The sequence below is a fragment of the Oryx dammah genome, unplaced genomic scaffold, assembly GCF_014754425.2.
Source record: "Oryx dammah isolate SB20612 unplaced genomic scaffold, SCBI_Odam_1.1 HiC_scaffold_19, whole genome shotgun sequence".
Classification (NCBI taxonomy): Eukaryota; Metazoa; Chordata; class Mammalia; order Artiodactyla; family Bovidae; genus Oryx; species Oryx dammah.
In genome coordinates this window covers 92,973,294-92,996,520 of record NW_024070203.1, presented here as the reverse complement: position 1 = coordinate 92,996,520, position 23,227 = coordinate 92,973,294, and the positions used below count along the sequence as shown (strand labels likewise).

Genomic DNA, 23,227 nt, shown 5'->3' with positions numbered 1-23,227 from the left:
CCGCGGGGACGCTACCCTTCCTCTGGATCTCTCCGCATCCACCTGCGTTCTCGACAGTCTCCTGTCTTCCACCGCGACGGCTCTCATTTGTCCCATCTCCTCTTCTCCCTCTCGTGCTAACTCCCTCCCAATCTCTCCACCTCCGCTGACTCCTCTCTTCATTCATTTACTGCCATTCAGCACTCACTCACTGAACTTTTCCTGTATGTTAGACGGTGTCAGGCCTTTAAGACAAAAATGCACAACACGCTACAGAAACAGTGACGTGTCACAGAGGAGGCCGACCGAGGACCTTCCCAGGCAAAACTGCGGGAGGGGACCAGGGGGTGGTCCAGAGCGCAAGGCCTCCCCTTCAGGACGAGGCGCGCTAGACGACAGGAGGATACGGGGAAAGCATGAAAAACGCTGCTATGGCTGAAGGCAGGGAGAGAGACAGGACCTAACCAGGAAGCATTCCGGGTGTCATGCGAGAGAGACTGCGAGCATAGGGAAGGGCTCAGCAAAAAGGCGAACTGAGGAGAGAACGAAGCAGTGACCGGATGAATACGTGGATGGTAATGCAGGCCCGCTGAAAGGTTTTAAGTCAGGAAATTAATCTCATCAGGCGTGTGTCCAGCTGACTCTGACAGCTGGCTGCGTGCTGTACGGTGACGGAGGGGAAGTCAGGTTGAGAGAGGAAACAACCGATTAAGACCGGTACACAGCCTCGGAAACGCAGAGACACCGGATGGAAACAATCCTCTACAGACAGCAGCGGGAGGAGTCACCGAGCTCAGACGCAGAGAGAGCCGGCCGGGGCTGCTCACGCCAACAGCCGCGAAGCGATTAGGTGGAAACCCAAATGAAGACGGAAACGGAGAGCGCCACGGGGACGACGACGGGCAGACCCGAGGACCGCTGGCACTCAGGGAGAAGAAGAGGCGGAGAGCGCCAAGAGGAGTGAAATTTGAACCTGCACGCCCCTTCCTAACAATGACATAAACCAGATAAAACTGGGATAACATCACTTCTGCGGAAAACAAACTCTTCTTCTGGGTACTGGGGCTTCTGTTTGCTCTTACCTGATGTCACAGGTCTGGTAGGTGCTTCTTCGGTCGTAGGTGGTTCCGTCCAAAAACTGTCAACTAAAAAAGTATTCATGACTTTAAAATTCTCTAATGATGATAACGCTATACATTTGTCTATAGTATTTTAGAGTTTTCAAAGAAAAGGCAGACAAGGGCGCTGAAACCTGAAGAAGTTGGTTTCTAATCACAGACACCTGCCACCACATTGAATCCCATCTATGAAAGTGTGAAATCCACGTTGAAATGGGGCATAATGATGATGATTAAAGGAAATTAAACAGCTGTGAAGGGGCTGCCAAGCGGGAGCAGCAGGCAGACAGGAAGAAGCATCCACACCGGGCAACCGGAGGATAGAAGGGCAATTTGCTCAGGTTCGCTCTTTCAGGTCAACATGCTCATCCAGCAGCTTCTAGAATACTGGCTCAGACCTCTGGGACTTGCCTTGGCTGAGACTGCAGACTCTATCAGGGGATGGCCTACCTCCAATGGGGTACAAAGACCCAGCCCTTTGACTCAATTTGGGACCACTCAGAAGGGCCACGCCAGGTCCAGAATTTCTAAGAGAATTCACTGAGGGCTCAGGTTTAGCTTTTCCCTATTCCCTATCCTTTCATCCTTGTTTCCTTACAGATGTATCTCCCAACTACACTCTTCAACAAACCTTCTGGATGCAATTTTCTATTTCAGAATCTGGTCCCAGGGAACCCAATCAAAGACAATTTAATGTGTGGTTAATACCTCATATTTAAAAAATGAAGGGATGGATGAATCAGCAAGCAAATTTTGTGCAAGATTCTTGGAACCAAGATCAACATGGGATTTTCCAGAAACTCCTGGACACTTTTTCCTACATTTATCTGATTTGCTCATTTATTCATTTATAAATTATTTCATCCATCCATCCATCCATCCATTTATTCTTTCATCCATTCACCCATTCCTCCATTCAACAAATATCCATTGCAGAGTTAAAATATGCCAGGAATTGTGTTAAGTGTTGGGGATGTAATGGTGAACAGTACAGATATGGTTCCTGCCTTTAGATGATGGCAGACCAAGAGTCTAAGGTGCTCTGCACACTGATTTCATTAAAGGTGAAGGTGTGTGAAGGGTTCTAGGGACAAAGTTTCTGAAGCCAGGAGTAAGGCTGACGGGCAGGGAACCCAGGAGGGTGAAAAGGCTGTCAGAATAAATGGTGGGAGCTGGGGAAGTCCACCGTGGCCCGACTAAGACTTACGTGTGGTCCCAACAGCAGTCACCACCTCACTCTCACTCCCGTCGTCCAGCACAGCCAGCAGAGAAACTTCATACTCAGTGCCAGGCTCCAGGCCTTCAATAACATATGAGTCTTGGTCTTCTTTTAGGACAACCTGAAAAGTATTTGGTCCTTAGCAACCGGGTTTACTTGAAAACAGAAGAGAAAGTTAAGAAAAAATAATAAAAAGCAAAGATGCTATCCCAAGTGTAAGCAAAAAATAACTAAGCATAAGGAACTCCAGGGCCACTGAGTTCAATTTTAAAGTCAAACCAGAGCCTTTCTTCCTCTCAATTCTCTCAGCAAAGGAACGATTAATATTGCAAAAGCAGCATTTTAGAAGTTTTATTAAGTGTCATTTATGAAAATCAAAGATACTGGAAATATATAACACTTATAACTAAAGCGCTAACAAAAATGCATTTTGATCTTGGAAAAATCATATGATTTGACATTTACAAAACTCCAGGTCATGCAAAGTATTGAGTCCTTCTGGGATTCTCAATGTACTTGAATACAAAAACCAACCCAAATGTCAGCACTGGGCATTTGCTTCCCAATAAAATTGCTGTGTTGCTATTTAGTCGCTCAGTCGTGTCCGACTCTTTGCGACCCCGTGGACTGTGGCCACCAGGCTCCTCCATCCATGGGATTTCCCAGAAAAGAATGCTGGAGTGGGTTGCCATTCCCTTCTCTGGGGGATGTTGCTGACCCAGGGATCGACCCCGCGCTTCCCACACTGCAGGCGGATTCTTCACCGCTGAGCCCCCCGCCCCCCCCCCCCCAAGCCAGCTAAATCGCCCTGGGGTACTTTTCGACCTCCGCCCACTCACCTCCTCGGTCCCGCCCCCGTAGACGGGGATCCACATCAGCTTGTGCCGGCCCTCATCCGCCGAGAGCGGGTGCCAGCTCACTCTAAAGCTGTCTGGCGTCACCTCGTCGATCTCCAAGTACTGCTGGGCTGGGACTTCCTCTGTAAGCAAGGGGGAGACTCTGTCAGGGAACAGAGACGGCAAGAGACCCAGCTCAAGCAGCCCGCCAGGGGCCCCAGGCAGAGAAGGCTCTGCGAATCCCTTGTTTCAGGAAAGCTCGTAGAAGCGGGGAAAGCAGCGCCAATCAGTCCAGAGTGGGCTTGTGTTCCTGTCTCCAGCACTCACCCACAGTGTAAGTTAGGGAGACCGGGGGCACAGCAGACTTTTACAGGTTGTTAGTACTTTCCAGAACTCTTGGAGTCTCTATTTGGCTCTTTTCATTAATTATAAAAAAATAAGAGTGCCACATTTGTTATTTTACAAAGGTACTGTTTTCCAAGTATTTTGAAGAAATTAATAAAATGATGCCTTAGAAGCCTGAGAAATGTCACTTCTAGCTTTATTGCCTCTCATGCCTGAATCACTCTTTAGTAAAAAGTTAAATCCTAGAGAAGAACATTCATCCTTTTAATCTTGTACACATGACTGCCATCAAATTGAAATCTCATTTATCAGACATCCACTGTTACACTGATTACAGGCTTCTGGGATACGCAACAAAGACTGTAACATCTAATTACACCCAAAGTGAATTGTAACTCATTGATTTTTATTATTTGAAATCAGAGGTTTTAAAACTCTTTGACAGGATATCATGAGAATTCCAACTAGACTTAGACTTTGGGAGATTTTGCAAAATCACTGAACTCTTCTCTGTGAACATTATTTCTCAATCCGCCTTATTTCTCATCTCTCTCCAAATTACCTTCTCTTCTCAGTACAGCACTAAATTTGTTTCCAAGTGCAATTAATAATGTCTGGAAAGCAAGCAACAGAATTTTTCCACCAAGAGGCAAAAAAAAAAAAAAAAGTTACATTTATTGAATGACTACAGGGAATATACAGAAAAGAAAAATAGTGCATTCACGCTTTATTTTTTTATTTTAGTATTTAAAATACGCCATATTGTTGTATGACTATTGCCAAGCAGCATGAAAATACCTAATTGGCTACAGATTGATGCATTAGGTTAAATGGCACGTAACTGTCATTTTTGTAGGCCAAAAACTATTGAAGAGCTGTAATTTTGGAAGTTCAATTAATATACACATATATCAGTGGAAGAAATGTGAAAATTTTATGTCGCTAGAACAAAGGAAACAGCGTGAGATTAAGGAGAAAACGGTGCAGACTTTTATTTAGCAAAGACCTTTGAACTTAGATGGTTCTGTCACTCTTTGCTTTGAGAGAAAATAATTAACCAGTAGGCATTCTACTCAGCATAGTATAAAATAAATAAAAATTAAAATGCAAGCTCTTGGGACTTCCTTCATGGCCAAGTAGCGAGACTCTGCGCTCTGCATACAGGGGGGCAGGGTTCAATCCCCGGCCAGGGAACTAGACCCCACAGGAAGCAACTGAGGCTGCGTGTGCCGCAACTGAAGACCCCGCATGCCGCAAAACCAAGATCTGATGCAGCCCATGAATAAATATCGAAAGCGCCGTCTCTTCAAAATCACCCTTGAAGAAGCTCTCCAGCTTCTGGTTTCCACCCAGTTACTCCTGGAAACTTTTCGAACCATAGCAAGACTGACCTGTGGTAAAAACTCCAGTCAGAGGTTCTGACTGCCCCTCGTCATAGATGGAGAAAACGGCGACAGTGTACTCGGTGAGGGGTGTCAGGCCCTTCAGAGGGAATGTAGTGACAGGATCCACTTCCACCTGCAAGAGAGAAAGAGGGCGTGACAGCTCGACCAGATGCTTGCCGGCCTGCTGCTCACTTGGCTGCCGGCACTAGCAGCAGGAGAGCTACAAAGCAGATGCTGACCATAAGCCGCGACGGCAAAGAGCGCCCAGGAGAAGGCAGCCGTCTGCCGCGAAACTGACTCGACGTGCCGTACAGCCACAACACCGTAAGTCAACTGTACTTCAACTAAAGAGAGACAGTGAATCTAGTCACATTTCTAATCTCATATCCTTAAATAAAATCAGTTCAGTGCAGTCGCTCAGTCGTGTCCGGCTCTTTGAGACCCCATGGACTGCATCACGCCAGGCCTCCCTGTCCATCACCAACTCCTAGAGTTCACTCAAACTCATGTCCATCGAGTCGATGATGCCATCCAACCATCTCATCCTCTGTCGTCCCCTTCTCCTCCCCACTTCAATCTTTCCCAGCATCAGGGTCTTTTCCAATGAGTCAGCTCTTCGCATCAGGTGGCCAAAGTATTACAGTTTCAGCGTCAGCATCAGTCCTTCCAATGAATATTCAGGACTGATTTCCTTTAGGATGGACTGCTTGGATCTCCTTGTAGTCCAAGGGACTCTCAAGAGTCTTCTCCAACACCTCAGTTCAAAAACATCAATTCTTTAGTTCTCAGCTTTCTTTGTGGTCCAGCTCTCACATCCATACATGACCACTGGAAAACCATAGCTTTAACTGGATGGATCTTTGTTGGCAAAGTAATGTCATTGCTTTTTAATGTGCTGTCTAAGCTGGTCATAGCTTTTCTTTCAAGAAGCAAGTGCCTTTTAATTCATAGCTGTGGTCACCATCTGCAGTGATTTTGGAGCCCCAAAATATAAAGTCTGTCACTGTTTCCGTTGCTTCCCCATCTACTTCCCATGAAGTGATGAGACCGGGTGCCGTGATCTTTGTTTTCTGAATGTTGAGTTTTAAGCCGCCTTTTCACTCCCCTCTTTCACTTTCATCAAGAGGCTCTTTAGTTCTTCTCTTTCTGCCATAAGGGTGGTGTCAACTGCATATCTGAGGTTATTGATATTTCTCCCGACAGTCTTGATTCCAGCTGGTGCTTCATCCAGCCTAGACTTTCACATGATGTACTCTGCATATAAATTAAATAACCAGGGTCACTATATACAGCCTTGACATACTCCTTTCCCAATTTAGAACCAGTCTGTTGTTCCATGTCCAGTTCTAACTGCTGCTTCTTAACCTGCATGCAGGTTTCTCAGAAGGCAGGTAAGGTGGTCTGGTATTCTCATCTCTTGAAAAATTTTCCACAATTTGTTGTGATCCACACGGTCAAAGGCTTTGGTATAATCAATAAAGCAGAAGTTGATGTTTTTCTGGAACTCTCTCACTTTTTCAATGATCCAACAGATGTTGGCAATTTGATCTCTGGTTCCTCTGCCTTTTCTAAATCCAGCTTGAACATCTGGAAGTTCACAGTTCACGTATTGCTGAAGCCTGGCTTGGAGAATTTTGAGCATGAGTGCAATTGTGCAGTAGTCTGAACATTCTTTGGCATTGCCTTTCTTTGGAATTGGAATGAAAACTGACCTTTTCCAGTTAAGTAAAATACCTATCAGTTAATTTTCAAGACATTGTTGCAACCAATATTATTTCCATTCATCACAGCTATAGTAAGTGAAGTACGCATGGTTTTTGCAATGCTAATGCAAAGCACTGTAATGATCACAGCTGGCTTTGCTAGGAGGAGCCAGTCATATAAAACAGCTTCTACAGGAGCTACACAGGAGAACAACCACGCAGGGGGCGGTGAGCAGTCACTGTGTTATTTCAGTTGTTCAATGAGCCAACTTTTTTTAATTGGCAAGTTTCACGTAAGAAGAGAAATCTCTGATCAGCCACAGCTCCCTTCTGTCCAAGTTTTCCCACCTCAGGGCCTGTGCAAATGCAGCTCATTCTGCCTGGGACCCTATTTCCTGGGCTCTTTTCAAAATAAGCCCTTCGCCATCTGTTAGGCTTGTGCTTATACTTCATCTCCTGGTGGGGAGGTGTTCATCTCTCCTCCGGTCTCAGTAGGATGATTCTTTAACACCATCCTTGTTATATATCTTTTTCTTTCTCGTTTTTGACCACACTCTGTGGCTTGCAGGATCTTCACTCCCGATCAGGGACGGACCCTGCAGTTCAGCATGGAGTCCTAACCACTGGCCTGCTGGGGAGGTCCCGGCAGGGACAGTGTTTCCTCCCTGGCACCAATCCCAGTGTGGAATCATTTTATTTCCTAAGTACAAGGTACTATTTCCAACATAGAGTGTAAGCCTCTTGAGGGCAGGACCTTGTTTAGCTTTTTTAATACTGTATATTGAATTTTGTATATATATGTAAATATATTGAGTGAATAGAATAAGTAAATGGAAATTGAGATGTAGGCACCAAAATTCCATTTTACAAGAGGTTACACGAAGGGCTCATCTGAACAAACGGTTAACACAGAGACTGCAGGCATCTCAAAGGAACTGACTGCAGGTCATAAAGAAAGATTGCCAGCCCCGGGGAAACGAGCTTCCTGCTTCATGATTTTGGAACTCTGTGCCGCGCTGCTAAAGAGGAACAGCCAAGCCCGACCTCCTCAGCCGCCCCAGATGTGGGAGTGAAGTCATCTTAGAAGCCCCAGCCCAGCCGGGCTCCCAGATGAAGGCAGGAGTCACCTTAGCTGACACCACACGGTGCAGAGACCACGGGCCTGCCAGGCCGCCAAGCTGCACAATCGTGTGTTGTTATTTTAAGCCAGGGCACCGGCTACAGAGCCAGAGGTAACTGAAAACACGTATTGTCTTCTTCTGAATCTAGGCCTGATCATATTATGGGTAGTTCTCAGCATTTAGCATTTGCTCTGGCCTGCATGCTGTACGTGCGTCGGTCGTACTGACTCCCTACCACAGCCTCATAAGGTAGATAATTATTACTCCTAATTGGAAGATGGGGAGAATGAGACTCCAAAAAGTTAAGGAACTTGCCCAAGGGAAAGTCAGCCAGTTCCTAAGACTGAAAACACTAAGTGTTTCACACTCCAAATTCTCTGGTTGTAAATAGTAGTTACAGTAGGGCTCCATCATTTAAACTCACAGAAAAGACAGATCCATACTTAAAATATGAGTTCAAGTTGTTCTTCCAAACTACTCTTACCTACTGCTTTCTGCTGTTTTGAACCACACTGGCTAAGATTTACTGGGCACCTATACTATGTCAGGGACCCTACATTCATCGCTCTATTTTGCCTCCTCCTCCCTCTCACTAGGTGTATGATGACTATTTTACAAGCAAGGAACCTGAGACCCAAAGACCTTAATTAACCTTCCTGGAGTCATACAACTATTAACTGGAATGGATACTTAGGTCTTGATATACTTCTATATAAGTACATATATATATAAAAGTATATGTATTTCAGCATTATATATTGAATATATATATATTTATTTTTTCAACAGAGACCTCTATTGAAAAGATCCAATTTTACTTATTAAAAGCTTTTTACTTGATGCTGAACAGACTGTTTCATGCATTAATTATTGATCATTTTATTTCATCAAGTGAGAACTTTTAGGTCTCACTCATTTTCACTTGTTCTCATAATATGCTTCAGACGAAGTTCTGGAACTGCTTTTATCTGGATCACTTTTAAGACATAGGAGAAGAATTTGGGAAGATGGTAACAAATAACTATGATCTCATTGTTACACAACTATTTCTGAGAATAATTTTTCAAACAGTCTAACTAAAAACTTCAGCCTTTTCCAGGAGGGATGAAGAGGGCCCTTGATGAGGACCCAGGGCCTGGGCTCTGCTCCGGGCTCTGCTGTTGAGTCACTGTGTCGGAAACCAGGCCCGTCTCTGAGAGCCCAGGGCCTGCGGCCTCTCACTGGAAACCGAAACGGCACCATCATGCTTGCGCGTCTCCCCGGATCTGCTCACAGGGCATGCTATCTGAGACGGCTTCTTCTTCGGTTTGACAGGTCAGGCTTTGGCAACACTTTTTCTATAAAAATTGCACAAAGTGTTCTCTGTAAAAATCTCAGAGCCTGACTCAGGGTAAGCACTCAACGTGTGTTAGCTGCCAACATCACCGCCACCATCACCACCATCACCATTATCATCACCATCGTCGTCAACATTTGTTTAAATGCTCTGTTCTATTTTTCTTCCTTGGACTCCAAAAAGTTAGGGAGAGAGGTAACGCAGAAAAGACAGAGAGAAGGAAAAGTAAGTGAAGGAGAGAAGGTGGAAGAGGAAGTGAAGCAGAAAAATATGGACTGAGTTGAAAACAAAGCTTTTACAATCAATCACACATTACGTAGTAAGCAGATTTTAGTTGAGATGTTTTAAAGTTCATTCCAAAATAATTTGGGAATTTCCTAACAATCCAATTGCAGCATTATCTTTAAATAAAAGTGCAAATGAATAGCAGTAAAGCAAAATATGGTAGGGATATTCACCCTTAAAATCATATATTCTCAAACTAGGTAAAATAGTATTTGACTCATATAAGACAGTTGTCCAGCAACCTTCAGTTTCAGTTGCATAAATAAAAACTAAGAATTAAGAACACATACACCACCACCAACAAAAAAAAACCCTATCAGTCAAAACGGAAATGTTACAAAAGCCACACATTATTTATTCACTTCATTCAGAAAAGATGTTCTCAGATTTTCATGCATGGTCTATTTACTCATATTTTAAATTCAGTTTTATCAAACATGGTTTTCTAATTTCCCAGCACAATACAAATTAGAAATACCAAGTACCAGAGGCAATCCCCAAGGAAAAACACTGCAAAAAAAACACATGTATTTCTCAACGAACACAACTGTAATTTTTTAATGGAGAAATGTACGTTGATTAGACCTTTTATGGCCATTTCACAATGTAGACAAATGCTGAGTCATCATGTCATACACCTGAGACTAATACATTACACATCAATTACACTCAACAAAAACATACATAGTTCATATATGCATACATATGACAGTTCATTTTTGGTTCATGAAAAATTATTTTCAAATAGGAATGTTTTGAAGTGAACAAATATTAATGAATATGCTTATGTTATTTTGGTTGTTTGATGAGCCACCATTTTAAAATTTCACATAAAAAGAAATCCCTGGTCACATAGCCAAGGGGAACAAGATCTGGCAGCCCCTGCAGATTTCTGTGCAGCAACAACCTACAGGAGCTAACAGCGGCTGCCTCTTGCTGCTGTTGCTGCTGCTGCTGCTGCTGAGTCGCTTCAGTCGTGTCCGACTCTGTGCGACCCCACAGACAGCAGCCCACCAGGCTCCCCCATCCCTGGGATTCTCCAGGCAAGAACACGGAGTGGGTTGCCATTTCCTTCTCCAGTGCGTGAAAGTGAAGTCGCTCAGTCATGTCCGACTCTTCGCGACCCTGTGGACTGCAGCCCACCGGGCTCCTCCGTCCGTGGGGTTTCGATGAACATGTACAAACTCCCCAGCAATGCAGTGCCCACCAGGCCCGGCACCCCGGCACTGTCACCCACGGTCCATCGTCACTGGTCACCGTCTTTCAGTGAGAATTTCTGCCACGTGCAGGGCCCCCAAATGGGACCATGAAACAACCTAAGGGAGCCTCATGCTTCAAGAAAAACAGGGGAGACAATTTCTTTGCAGATGCAGCAATTTCTGCACTCATTTACATGACCCACATAAGCCTCCTACACAGCTGAATTTGCAGCCCTTGGGAAGGCAGTTTACTTCTCACTGATAACAGAGAGACACTGATAGCTCGCTGCCTTTCATTCCTTTTTTTACTATTCCAGGTTCTCATCTTCAAAAGCAAAGCACATAGTCTAAATGACTGCAGCTTCATCAGAATTATTTGCCCTCAGGATTTATGAAGATTTAATAAAAGATATTAACAGTATTTCTGTACTGTTAGTAAATGTGCCGGTTTTGTCCATTCATTACCCCATACGCTGTAGGAGGGCACATTCAGCAAAATATTGCTTGGATTTCATTGTAGGAAAAAGCTGGTCTCTATATATGAAAATACATGCTTTACTTGGTCAAGAAATAGAAATGATGTAATCCAACATATTTCCCTTCTTGTCTTAGCTTCTTGGACCAAGATAAGGGGAAAAACATAAAAATAACTGCTATCTAGCCTGCTACAATATATTTCCAAGGAAAGAATTTCTTAAGAGTATTAGTCACTGAGTGCAAAATACTGTATCTTCATGGGTTTCAATAAATTCTATTCGTTGAAAGTTTCTTCCTACACAGAACTTGAACGATTCAGTTTTCAACGTGTGCTCATTGAACTAGGGTCTTTCAAACACTGGCACTTCAGTTCCCTCCTTCTGTGAAGACACACACTTCCTCACCCGCACCGCCTGGGGCAGACTGTATTTCCTAAAGACGCCGCATCAGCACCTGTCTCCCAGGCCTCGCGCCCTCGGTGGGCTGTGCTCCTGCCCACCGTGCATGGCGCAGGGGCGGGGACGCTCCTTCCAGCGGAGGTGAGGCGCTGCTTCTGTGACTTCTCTTGCTAACTCACAAAGGCGAGACAGCACTCTCTCTGTGTCTCTGGAGACATGTCTGGGGACTCCTGAGCCCGCCTTTAAAAAGTCCGGCTCCCCTAAAGCTGCCTTGCTGAACGGATCGTGTAAACAACCAACTTTGAAACGTAGAGCCGTTCCAGCTCCCAGGTGCTCGTCTTCCCGGACCAGGCTCCAGACAGAAACACGGAAGCCGCTGTGATGTCACCGTTCCATTGTGTGGCCACTATCTCAAGCCAAACCCACTTCCTGACCCACCAAAATGGCAGAGAAAGTGAACAATTAGCAACTGTTTCAAGCCACTGTGTTTTGGGATGATCAGTTTCATAGCCCTGAGAAACTAAAACCCAACCATGGGAAAAACACACTTCACGTTCCACAGCTTACCTCATTGATCTCCGTCCCATCAGCGTTGTTATATACAATTCGATAACCATTGATCTTTGTTGAAGTTGCATCCCAGGCTAATCGAGCACTGTTAGAGCCAATATTGGAGACTCTCAGGTTTCTGGGTGGGCTTAAGGGTACTTTGCAGTAAATGGAATAAAAAAGAAATAAAAGTTTAAATAACATATATGCAAAAAGGACCCCCAAAACATGGCATCTTTGACTCCTAAACTGACATATGAAAATTTTCACTCAGATAATAACTTCTAACAGAGAACATTAACCAATTAACAGAGAAAAAAAGTTTTCCTCTTGGAGAATGATGAGTAGCCACGAATTGCAGACGCTTAGAAGCAAACGCAGTGTGAGTGAGTTTTCTGAGCCTTTCTTCTCTAGTCAAAGCTATCATTTCCTGCTGATATAAATGAACAACCCAATGAATCAAAAACCAGGAAACGTGAAGTTAGATTTCAGCTATTGTACTCAGCAGTCATCTGGTCCTGGCGAAGTCACTCTATTCCTCTGATCCATAATTTTCCACGTGGCAACGATTTCTTATCTGTCCTCTCCACCTGGGTGTCTATTAAGCATTTCCAACTCGGCATGTCCAAATCGGAATCACTGACTCCTGTCACCTCTCCCAATCTTCTCTCTCAACCTGTCCTTCTGGCTCAGGTCAAAACCCTGGAGTCATCTGAGATTCAGGTTTCTGAACTGATCTCCCCTTCTCAGTGAAGCCTTCCATGATCACCTTACATAAAATAATCCTTCCGCCTCAATTCTACCTACGTGTCTTCCCTGAGTCATTCTTTAGTACACGTTTACTGGTCTGTTGTCTCTCCCTTCCAATATGCTGGCATCTCGAAGGATTACAGAATCTGCTTTAACTCTGTTCCTATCTTTATCTCCAACAGAGTACGTTTCCAGTAAATATCTCTTGAATCAAGGAGTAGGAACCTTGCCCTGGATAAAACCCACTGGCTTTGTGAGACTAGATAAAAGTAAACACTTTACTGTGGCTTTAACAGTATAAAGAGGTGCTGATACTTCGCACATCCTCACTACCAATTCCATGGCTTTCTGCACTTCTTCGAGGATCCCTTTCTGAGTCAACAGGTTAAAACTTGTCAATAATCTTTGAGAGTTCTGTGAGCTTTTACAGGTTTATAGTAAACACAGTTGCTGAGATTGCATGCTTTCTATGAGTGTGAGATATAACACATCACCGCATTAAATCTTAACATTTGATGGCAAGGATAATGTTATAATTAGCCCCATTAAATGGATCATGAATCTGAGGTTACTTGGCCAAGGTCACAGTTAGTAGAAGCAGGAGAGCAGTTGGAATCCATGACCCAGGCAATCGATCAATAGATTTGAGAGCCCAGCCGAGGCGAGAACCCGTGACCCGTCAGCTGTCCCGCAGAGCACAGCGGTTCCTCACCCTAAAGGCCAACGCTGCCATTAAATCTAGGCAGACTGACTGTACAGCAATTAGGAGCCTAGAGGCCTGGTGACTCTCACTCCCTGAGGTGTGGGAGAGACAAAAGCAAGTAAGAACCCTATGTGCTGCGCACACTTGGCCCTACACTGTCTAGGGTTCAGTTAAACTCAGCAGTGCAGTGGGACAATGGGCAAACGGGTCCGTCTCAGGCAGCCAGGACAGCGTTTTCTAGGCCTTTTTTTTAGTCAACTACTAATAGGAAAGAGTCATGGACACTTTTTGAAAGCACAAGGTATCAGCTTTGTGAAAATCTGCTTCAGGCACTTTGTCCTTCCAGTAGCTGTCCCCGCCCTTTTGCAGGGATGGGTTCACGACAGCCTCTCCTCCGACGGGCAGGAGAGGAGTGGCTGTCTGGGGTGACTCTCGCAAACAGCACAAACCGAGATCCCGCGCCTGCAGTCAGTGGGGTCTGTGCTCCTATGAGAGTCAACGCCCTTGCTGATCGGATAGGAGGCAGAGCTCAGGTGGGAATGCAAGGGATGGGCAGTAGCTGAAAACACAGACGAGGTTCATGCACTCACCTACCACTCACCTGCTGTACGGCTTGGGGGTCGGGGACCCTTGTCTTACCAAAGACCCACGTTAGTACTTAAATGAAAGCTTCACTAACTGAAAGAAAGCTAAGGAGGATTTTTCCTTTTACAAAAAAATGCAAAAAGCAAAAACCACCTTCAGCCTTTGCTTTGTAGCAAGTCATTATGGAGCCAGTGTACATCCCAGGCCCCCAGGTAGCAAGAGGGGCCCTGCCAAGCTCCTTCCTGGGACTATGCTCAGCATCTCAGCATCAGGCAACCGTAGCTTTGAACTGTGTTTCTGAGCATCTGTGCTTTATCTTGATTTGCTCTGTGCATCCATTAGCAAAATGTATCCTAAAAGTGTTTCTTTGCTTTCTGTTATTCCAGCTTACAAAAGGTTTCATAGGAACATTCTACTTTTCAATAGTGAGGGAAAACTGTAGAAAGAAATAGGAATTCTGAGTGGAAAAGAGAGATGCGTGGTTGGGAAAGTTTTCCTTCCAAATCAACAGAGTCCTCAAAATGACTTAAGTCAAGAGACATATTAGGGCTTCCCTTGCGGCTCAGTCGGTAAAGAATCCGCCTGCAGCGCAGGAGACTCCAGTTCGATCCCTGGGTCGGGAAGATCCGCTAGAGAAGGGAAAGGCTGCCCACTCCAGTATTCTTGGGCTTCCCTTGTGGCTCAGCTGGGAAAGAATCCGCTGCAATGTGGGAGACCCAGGTTCGATCCCTGGGTTGGGAAGATCCCCTGGAGAAGGGAAAGGCTGCCCACTCCAGTATTCTGGCCTGGAGAATTCCATGGACTACAGTCCATGGGGTCCCAAAGAGTTGGACACGACTGAGCGACTTTCACAAGTGATATATTAGATGCTTTCTGACTTATTTTTCCTCTTTCTGTCTTGAGCTTTCCCAGTTTTGTTGTTTGTTGTTTTAACTACATTGGTCTTTCTCTGAAGAGCAAGAGAACACAGCCTTGGCTAATTAAAAAAAAAAATGGTTGTAGAAGAAAACTCCCCTATCATTAAGTCTTTGTATGCTTCCATGCTACAGGCTTCCTCCCAGGCTCAGAGTGATGTGAGACACCCCATCTCCCCATCTCTGTCTTCTTCAAGACACCAAGAAGAGACCCCTATTTTTAATGGTAGGTGACAAAGCATTGTGAGCTTGTCAGGGCAGCATTTTCTCTATCATATTTTCAAATAGATAAATATTTACAATTCCTAAAAAACATTATCACTACATTACCCAAATTAGGCTTGCCAATATAACTTTTGGGGCTTCCCTGGGGGCTCAGATGGTAAAGAATACCTGCAATGCAGGAGACCCAGGTTCGATCCCTGAGTTGGGAAGATTCCCCTGGAGAAGGAAATGGCAACCCACTCCAGTGTTCTTGCCTAGAGAATCCCGTGGACAGAGGAGCCTGGCGGGCTACAGTCCATGGCATTGCAAAGAGTCAGACATGACGGAGTGACTAATACTTTCACATTTTTATATACAATTTTTACTCAATTAAAAAAACTAATTATACTGATGATAGTCTGAGATACGAAGGACATCAAAAATTTTTAGAAAAAAATATTAATTTTAATATGGGGAAAGAACTATGGAGTAACTATGCGCTAATTACTTTCAGCTGTATTACTGTATTTAATCTTCTATCAACCACATGCTGTGAGATTACTGTTCCTCCTCTTACAGGCTCAGAAATGCTCCATCACTTGCCCACTGCCGCCCACCCACAACGTGACTTTCGCTGGGGTTCGCATGTTGAAAGCTCTGATCCCAAAGCCCTCATTTTCCTCACATTCTGCTCCAGCTCTGGGGTCTGCTCCAGCTCTGCCACGTCACTGAGAGCGGGGCTCCCACCGCGGGCGCGTCCCCATCTCTGCAGCCGCCTGCACCCCGCCTCCGCCAGGCCAGCAGCCCAGTCGACTCTAGGAGGAGCTGAGACCCTCCCGTGGACCATGCACGCGAGAATCCAGCTTCTCTCCTTCCGGGAACCGAACGCCTGCCGGCCTGATGTGAAGCTGAGGCGGCATCCAGTCCGCCTGCAAGGACAGGTGAGCCCGGCGGGGCAGCCGCACGGAGGCCTCATCGGTCAAAGGCCTGCGGGCTCGGACGGTCAGAACCCTGCCCGCCAGCGGCGAGCGACAGGGAGCCGTGCAACTCTCCCACTGCTATCACAATGCAGGACTAACCGAAATAAAGCACACAGCAAATGTGATGTGCCTCAGCCGTCCTGGAGCCACCCCCCTTTCCCCATCCACGGAAGAACTGTCTTCCATGAAACTGATCCCTGGTGCCGGAAAGGTCGGCTCCACTACTCTGGAGGAGGCCAAGGTTCAGTTCTAGAACCCGTGGGACTCTTAGTAACGACAAGACGGGAAGAAACGCCCCTTCCTTCCCCCAGATAAACCGTCCGCTTTGTTGCACAGCAGTGGCTCCTGGGAGGCGCCAGCCTAGCCCAGCATGTCTAGCTCAGGGTCTCCACGCTGGCTCGCGCTCTTACTGCAGCCCTCCATCCGGATGGCGGGGCCACTCACGTGTCGTTTCCTGTCCCGTAACAGGGTCACTGGCTTCTTCTCCAAACATAGCATACACTGTGACTGTGTACTCCGTATTGGGCAACAGCCCGCTCAGCTCAATGTCTGTGTGGGTCTCTCCAATTTTCATCTGTAAAGAACACACATTATCAGATCGTTTGCCCACGTGCCTTTTTCACACTGATCAGAGTACAGCTGGATACAGGTGAGACCTCACGGCCTAAGACTTCATCTCCTCACAACCCCTGCATCAAGCAGGTTCCAAGGCACCCTTTCTTCATTGCCTCGTGTTGTTTTGTATTAGAAACAGATGCTGTGAAGCCACATAAAACTGAACGCACTGTGCGTGCTCTTCTCAGATAACTCTTTACATCTGGACAAGTGGCAGCTGCAGCCAGAATAACAGTGTCAAATATTTGGTCCCCAGACAAGCGTGGGTGGAGATGAATCAGAAACGTCCTCTAGAAAGAGGGTAAGGTCCAGGCCGGCCTGTTGGGAGCTGGACGCCAAGTGGGCATCCTTCAACGCTGGCCTCATTCTTGCCAGTCCTGACTGGAGGTCCAATTTTTGCTTCAAGTCCCATTAAACTGGACCAGTACTGAGGCCCCCATTCAGAGGGCCAGTCCACCTGGACTGCAAGCCCCTCCCAGGAGTCCAAAGAGATCAACCCACTGGATGCCCAAATCAGCAATTCGCTTTTTGATTTGGAAGAGGATATTTCTAACCCTGGGGGGTCAGTCAAATAAGCCAACATTCTCAGATGGGTGACAACTGTGTGACAAGGATGGTTTTATTTCTGCTTTGGAAAGAAGAAAAATAACGCCATAGACTGTCCCTTCTCACACAATTGCCAGTGGTAGGGTCAGATCAAAAACTTTAATTTTAAAATATCTCAGTGTATATAATATAAAGGTAGAGAAAATAACATAATAAACCCTGATGTATCCATCACTCAAATGTAATAAATATCAATATTTTGTCATATGGATTTCAGATCTGATTTTAACAAGAACTAGACAGTCACATAAAAGAAATTCTTTCTCATTCTTTCTGTTCACCACCTCTGCCCTAATGTTGAAGTGCATCTCACTGATACATTTTTCTTTACTTCTACATAGGTGTGTAACATTAAAAAAAAAAAGATGCTTCTGTATGTTTAATGCTATGGATAAATGGACCATTCAACATGACATTTTTGGAATTTTTTCCCTGGCAATATTTGGTTTCAAGATTTACCCATATTGAAACACAGGGACAGAGTTGAATTATTTAATTCCCTTATGAGATTCTTTTCTAAAAATATGCAGTTATTTTCCATTCTGTCAATGAACATGGCAGCTGCTTGCAATATTTTGTTCTGACCAAGTGCCTGCGTTGAGCAGTCTTGAAGGATGTTTCTCTACAGTATATACCTTAAAAAGTGTGACCATCTAGCCTGATGAACTATTTAAGATTCGTCTCCAAGGCAGCTTGTGCCAACTGACACGCCGGTTTACACGAGCGGTTCTGCGTCCCCACACGCTCACGTATAGTAGCATTATCAGACTTTAATTAAACCTGGCGAGGGCCTCTCTGGTGCTTCAGAGGAAAGAGTCCACCTGCCAGCGCAGGAGACGCGAGGTCGAGCCCTGATCAGGAGGACCCCACGGGCCGCGAGGCGACCAGGGCCGCGCGCAAACGACGGCGGGCTGAGCGCCGAGAGCCCTGCTCCACGACAGGAACCTCCACAAGAGGAGCCCGCGCAGCGCCACCGGAGAGCGGCCCCCGCAGCCGTGAGACCCAACCCAACCGAAAAGAAAAGCCCGGCCAAATCCCCGCGGACGGAGGAGCCTGGCGGGCGTCAGTCACGGCGTCGCCAAGAGTCGCACACGACCGCGCGCAGCACAGCACAGCACAGGGACTGTTTCAGGGATTCCCCTGTGGCTCAGCTGGGAAAGAACCCGCCTACCATGCGGGGGACCTGGGTTCAGCCCCTGGGTGGGGAAGAGCCCCTGGAGAAGGAAGGGCTGCCCACCCCAGGATTCTGGCCTGGAGAATCCCATGGACAGGGGAGCCTGGCGGGTACAGCAGAAGGTCGGACGCAGCCGGGCCACCAAGCACAGCCTACTGCATGTGAACTGGTGGTCCTCTTTCTTACTTTTTTCTTTCCTGGTGAAGCTGTGTGTCTTTTTAGCACCATTTTTAAGTTTCCCTTCCACCAAAAAAATTCAGATCAACATTAAATCCAAGTGGGCAAAAACTGTCTAAGCCTCTGAAATTAAAGAATACAGGTCACCCATATTCTGTTCTAGACGCTAGAATCACCATATTCCTGGCCCTAAAGAATTCTGTCACGAGAGGCAGGTTTTAGAGGACGTTAAAGAACCAAGTTCTGCACTCACTCTCATATACACTCCACCTGCCTCGTCAACACTCCAGCACTCAGGCCGTCTCCTCTCTCCTCCTTGTATAGCTATACTGTAGCAACTTCCCTATAAGTTAGAAATGAGGACTAACAGCTATCATTCAAAGGTCAAAGAGTCATCATTAAAAATGGAAGAAATGCAAAAGAAACCACATCTGTGAGATACATTTCTCTGTTGTTCAGTCGCTAAGTCGTGCCCAGCTCTGTCGCTGCCCCCGTGGACCGTAGCCCACCAGGCTCCTCCGTCCATGGGATTCTCCAGGCAAGAAACCGGAGTGGGTTGCCGTGTCCTTCTGTAAGGGGTCTTCCCACCCAGGAATGAACCCTCATCTCCTGCACTGGCAGGCGGGTCCTTCATCACTGAGTCACCTGGGAAACCCATATTTCTCTAGAGTATCTCTCAAATTAGTAAAACAGATTTTTCAAAGTCAGTGTACATAAGGCTATCACAATCATTTGTGAACTGCATAGAGCAATACAAATTAGATAAAATTTCTCTACAGTAATGTAGTAATACCTAGTATAAGCCTTAATAATTTGCATGTTTGCAAAAAGAAATTTCACTTTTAGAAATTTATCCTAGGGAAATAATCAGATGACCATGTAAAGTTATATGCTAAAAGTAGTCCCAGAAGTATATTTATATAGCAAATTATCTTTTTTTTTGGGGGGGAGGGGCCTGGCTTGTAGGATCTCCCAACCAGGGTTTGAACCTGGACCCTGGAAGCAAAAATAAGTCCTAATCACTGGACCACCAGGGAATTCTTTTATATAGCAAATTATCCAAATGTCCTACTTAACAGGAGATTAATTAAACATGAACTGGTACAAACCAACAATGGGATAGTAAAAAGTTGTTTAAATGACTATATAAAATATGATTTAACAGTATGAAAGACATTCACAACAAGCAAAAGGAAAACTACAAGGAAAACTACAAAACCATCCCCATTGGTTGTGTTAAAAATGCGTTGAAAAGACTGTTAACGTTAACAGCGGTTACCTCTAGGTGGTGGGCTTACAAGTGATTATTTTCTTTGGCTAATGTGACTTTTCTAAATTTTATACTTTACATTTTTATATTAAAAAAAAGAAACAATGCTCAAGAAGCCAGATTCTAGGACTCTAGCAGGCAGCAGGCAGTTACCTCTTTTTCATCCCCGGCCAGGCCCTCCGTGAGGGGAGCGTAGAGGACCAGGTAGCCAGACGCCCCAGGCACGGGGTTCCATCTCACCCTCAGACTGCTCTCAGTCACGTCGTACAGTTCAAGGTCGGACGCCATAGGTAAGGAAACTGCAAGAGGAGATTTGTTAATGGTCAGCCGTTTATCAATGTGTTTACTTACTTCAAGGTCTCTATAGCTCAGGCTCTAAAAGTGATGGGTTTTTTAATCATATGATACCCCTTATATACAGACTCTAATGTTCACAGAGTTGGAGAACAAACTTATGGTCACCAGTGGGGAAGGACGGGAAGGGCAGTCAGGGAGTGTGGGATGGACATGTACACACAGCTATATTTAAAATGGATAACCTACGCCGACCTCCTGCAGGGCCCAGGGAACGCTGCTCAGTGTTATCTGAGCCTGGACAGGAGGGCAGTCTGCGCGAATGGATACACTGTATGCAAGGCCAAGCCCCCTTGCTGTCCTCCTGAAACTATCACAACACTATCCTTGAATCTGTTCACATAGCCATACAAGCCCTTTGGGGAAAGGCAAAGACGATAAATGTTTAAAAGCAGAAGTGACATCTTTTAGTTTCTTATGTCTTATTAGAGTGATGGTCACATTTCTCTGGGAGCCAGTCAAGAGCAGGGAGACTCCTCTGACCACCGTTTTACGCCCATTACCAAGCACAGGGTCTGACCTGCAGCCGCCACTAAAACTAGCTGTTGGGTCACTTCCTAAATGACAGAATAGGTGGCTGGCTGAACAGATACATGAATAAATAAACACTCATCAACACCCTCAATCAGAGAGTGAGGAGACATGATAGTTGGTAACAATAGGCTTGAGACAGAATAATCAAGAAATAAGATGGCCATCCTGGAGAAGTAGGGAGAAAGGGACCAAGGATAAACTGCAAGTTCCCAGCTGAAAAGATGACAGAAAAAACTATGAAACATTGTCTTCAACCAGGACTGCAGGTCCCGCGAGATTTCCCAGCACAGCGCCAAGCCCAGGGCTTTGCCCGCCGGCGCCGTTCCCTGCCGCGCCCCCACTGGCGTGCCCCAGCTCTTCATGGCACAAGTGAGTTTGCATGTTCCTGGTCTGCATTGCTTGCCTTGCTAGACCAAAACCTCCTCGAGAGCAGAAACTGCTGCAATAACATTTCTGCAAAGCAAGAGGATTACAATGCTATGTGGCAGCCTGGATGGGAGGGAAGTGTGAAGGGGTGATGGATACATGTGTGGGTTGAGATCCCCTGGAGAAGGAAATGACAACCCACTCCAGTTCTTGCCTGGGAATGCCTGCCAGGCTACAGTTCATGGAGTTGCAAAGAGCTGGGCACGACTTAGCCACTAAAACCACCAACAACCAGGATACATGTATATGTACGGCTGAGTCCCTTAGCTATCCACCAGAAACTATCACAGCGTTGTGAACTGGCTGGACTCCAATATAAAATAAAAAGTTAAAAAAAAAAAAAGCAGGAGTTTTAAAACTTGTCTTACTAACTGTTTTCAGGAATAAATCCAATAATGTGTTGGACCTGGAACGTGGTTGTCACAATGCCTGGTACCTTGTTACTGGAGTTGTTTACGTTGTTATTGTTCTATCAGAGGCAGACCAGTTTTGCATACTGACTGGCATGTACTAGGAACTCAATGTCTGAAATAACTAAATGAGTGCATGATCAAGTTTCTCAAGATTATCTTCTCCTGGGCTTCTCTGAATGTGTGTGCATGTGTGTATGTCTTTGTGATTGTGGTCCTTCCCAGGTAAGAAATGACTAATACTCATAAATTCTAATTACAGTGATATTCGTAATGAAAACAGATGTAACCTATTTCCCCAGTCTTCTACTGGGCAGGAGAGCTACAGAGCTTCTCTACTTCTACTAATAAACTGAAACCCGGTGCTTAGTTTATAATAGGCATTCACTAGATATTTGTTTATTACATGAATACGTATATTTTGCACCCTTCATCACTAAGGTTTCTCTCTCCCAAACATACCGGAGTCTTATAACATCCCTCCCAACATATGGCGCCTGCAAACGGCAAACACAGCATGGCCCAGTACCGTGTAAGCACAGCCAGGCCGCCTGAACAATGCTACGGACAATCAGAAGAGGGTAGAATGCAATACACACGCGTGGTTTCGGTTCCCCGGAGGCCTTCGCTAGCTGTGTGAGCGTATATTGCAAAGACTGCTATCTGATATTCTGTTAAAGACATCAAGTTTCTCAGCACCGTGGAAGATACACGTCCATCCACCACCACCTGTTTAAAGAACAGTTCGAGGAATGAGAAAATGGAATTTCTCACATGCAAACTGAAAGTCAAAAAACAAAAATACCGCCAGCAAAAACTTAAACATGTTCTTATCTGCACCACATCCTTCTCCGCGGTGGCAGTCAGTTCTCCTTGAATTCTCACATCATGGGACGCACCTTCCATTGAATGTGTCCAAGAGTCCCTCACTGGGTCATACCTAATGAAAACCATGTCATTCCTAACCTAATTGCTATCCTAATCACATCCACTTAGTAACAGGTGACGTGATATTTTTCCATGGAGTCTTGGGAAGCACTTAAAAGGTTTATTAGTCATGAAAAAGATAGAGCTATGATTTGGGTTTTTTTTTTTTTTTCTTAGTCTGGATGACATAATCTCTAGAATCTAACACTTTAAAGGTCATAAATCCTGCCATAATGCAGGAAAAAACTGAAACACACTGAGGCCAATCAGAGGTTAGAACAAAAGGTTAGAACATCAAAAAAAGAGACAGGGATATTTCATCACATCGTATCATATTTCCTGTGAATTTGTGTATCACAGATTAGGAAACGGGAACCATTCAGTCATCCGGCAACAGACGGCGTCTCCTGTGACGGCAACTCATGAGAAGGGCCCGTCACAGACGCTTCATGATGCTTCTCATTTGCACTGATCTCCACAAACATCCAGGAAATCCCAAACCTTGAAGGATCACGTGACCACATTATGTGGAACACATAGACTTGCTTAAGGCAGAAAGTTCAGACCACTCCCAAAGTAGAAAGAAAACATCAACAGCAAAGGGGGCCCTAGCCAGATAATTAACGACTGAGTCCCTTTGCCTCAGAA

General features: G+C 45.4%; 1 protein-coding gene across 5 annotated transcripts in view; it reads right to left on the bottom strand.

Annotated features, from left to right (window-relative positions):
- COL14A1 (collagen type XIV alpha 1 chain) overlaps positions 1 to 23,227 on the bottom strand; it is a 222,187-nt gene that overhangs the window by 132,966 nt on the left and 65,994 nt on the right. For all 5 annotated transcript variants that reach the window (XR_005724651.1, XR_005724650.1, XM_040261792.1 and 2 more), the window contains exons 11-18: positions 22,252 to 22,381; positions 20,082 to 20,227; positions 16,531 to 16,660; positions 11,969 to 12,108; positions 4,889 to 5,015; positions 3,156 to 3,295; positions 2,305 to 2,437; positions 1,062 to 1,124 (exon numbers count right to left, since the gene is read on the bottom strand). Coding sequence is in view for 3 of the 5 variants with exons in the window: in XM_040261792.1 (XP_040117726.1) it covers positions 1,062 to 1,124; positions 2,305 to 2,437; positions 3,156 to 3,295; positions 4,889 to 5,015; positions 11,969 to 12,108; positions 16,531 to 16,660; positions 20,082 to 20,227; positions 22,252 to 22,381 (1,009 nt within the window). In the remaining 2 variants the exon portion in view is untranslated. The remainder of the gene's footprint in view (positions 1 to 1,061; positions 1,125 to 2,304; positions 2,438 to 3,155; positions 3,296 to 4,888; positions 5,016 to 11,968; positions 12,109 to 16,530; positions 16,661 to 20,081; positions 20,228 to 22,251; positions 22,382 to 23,227) is intronic.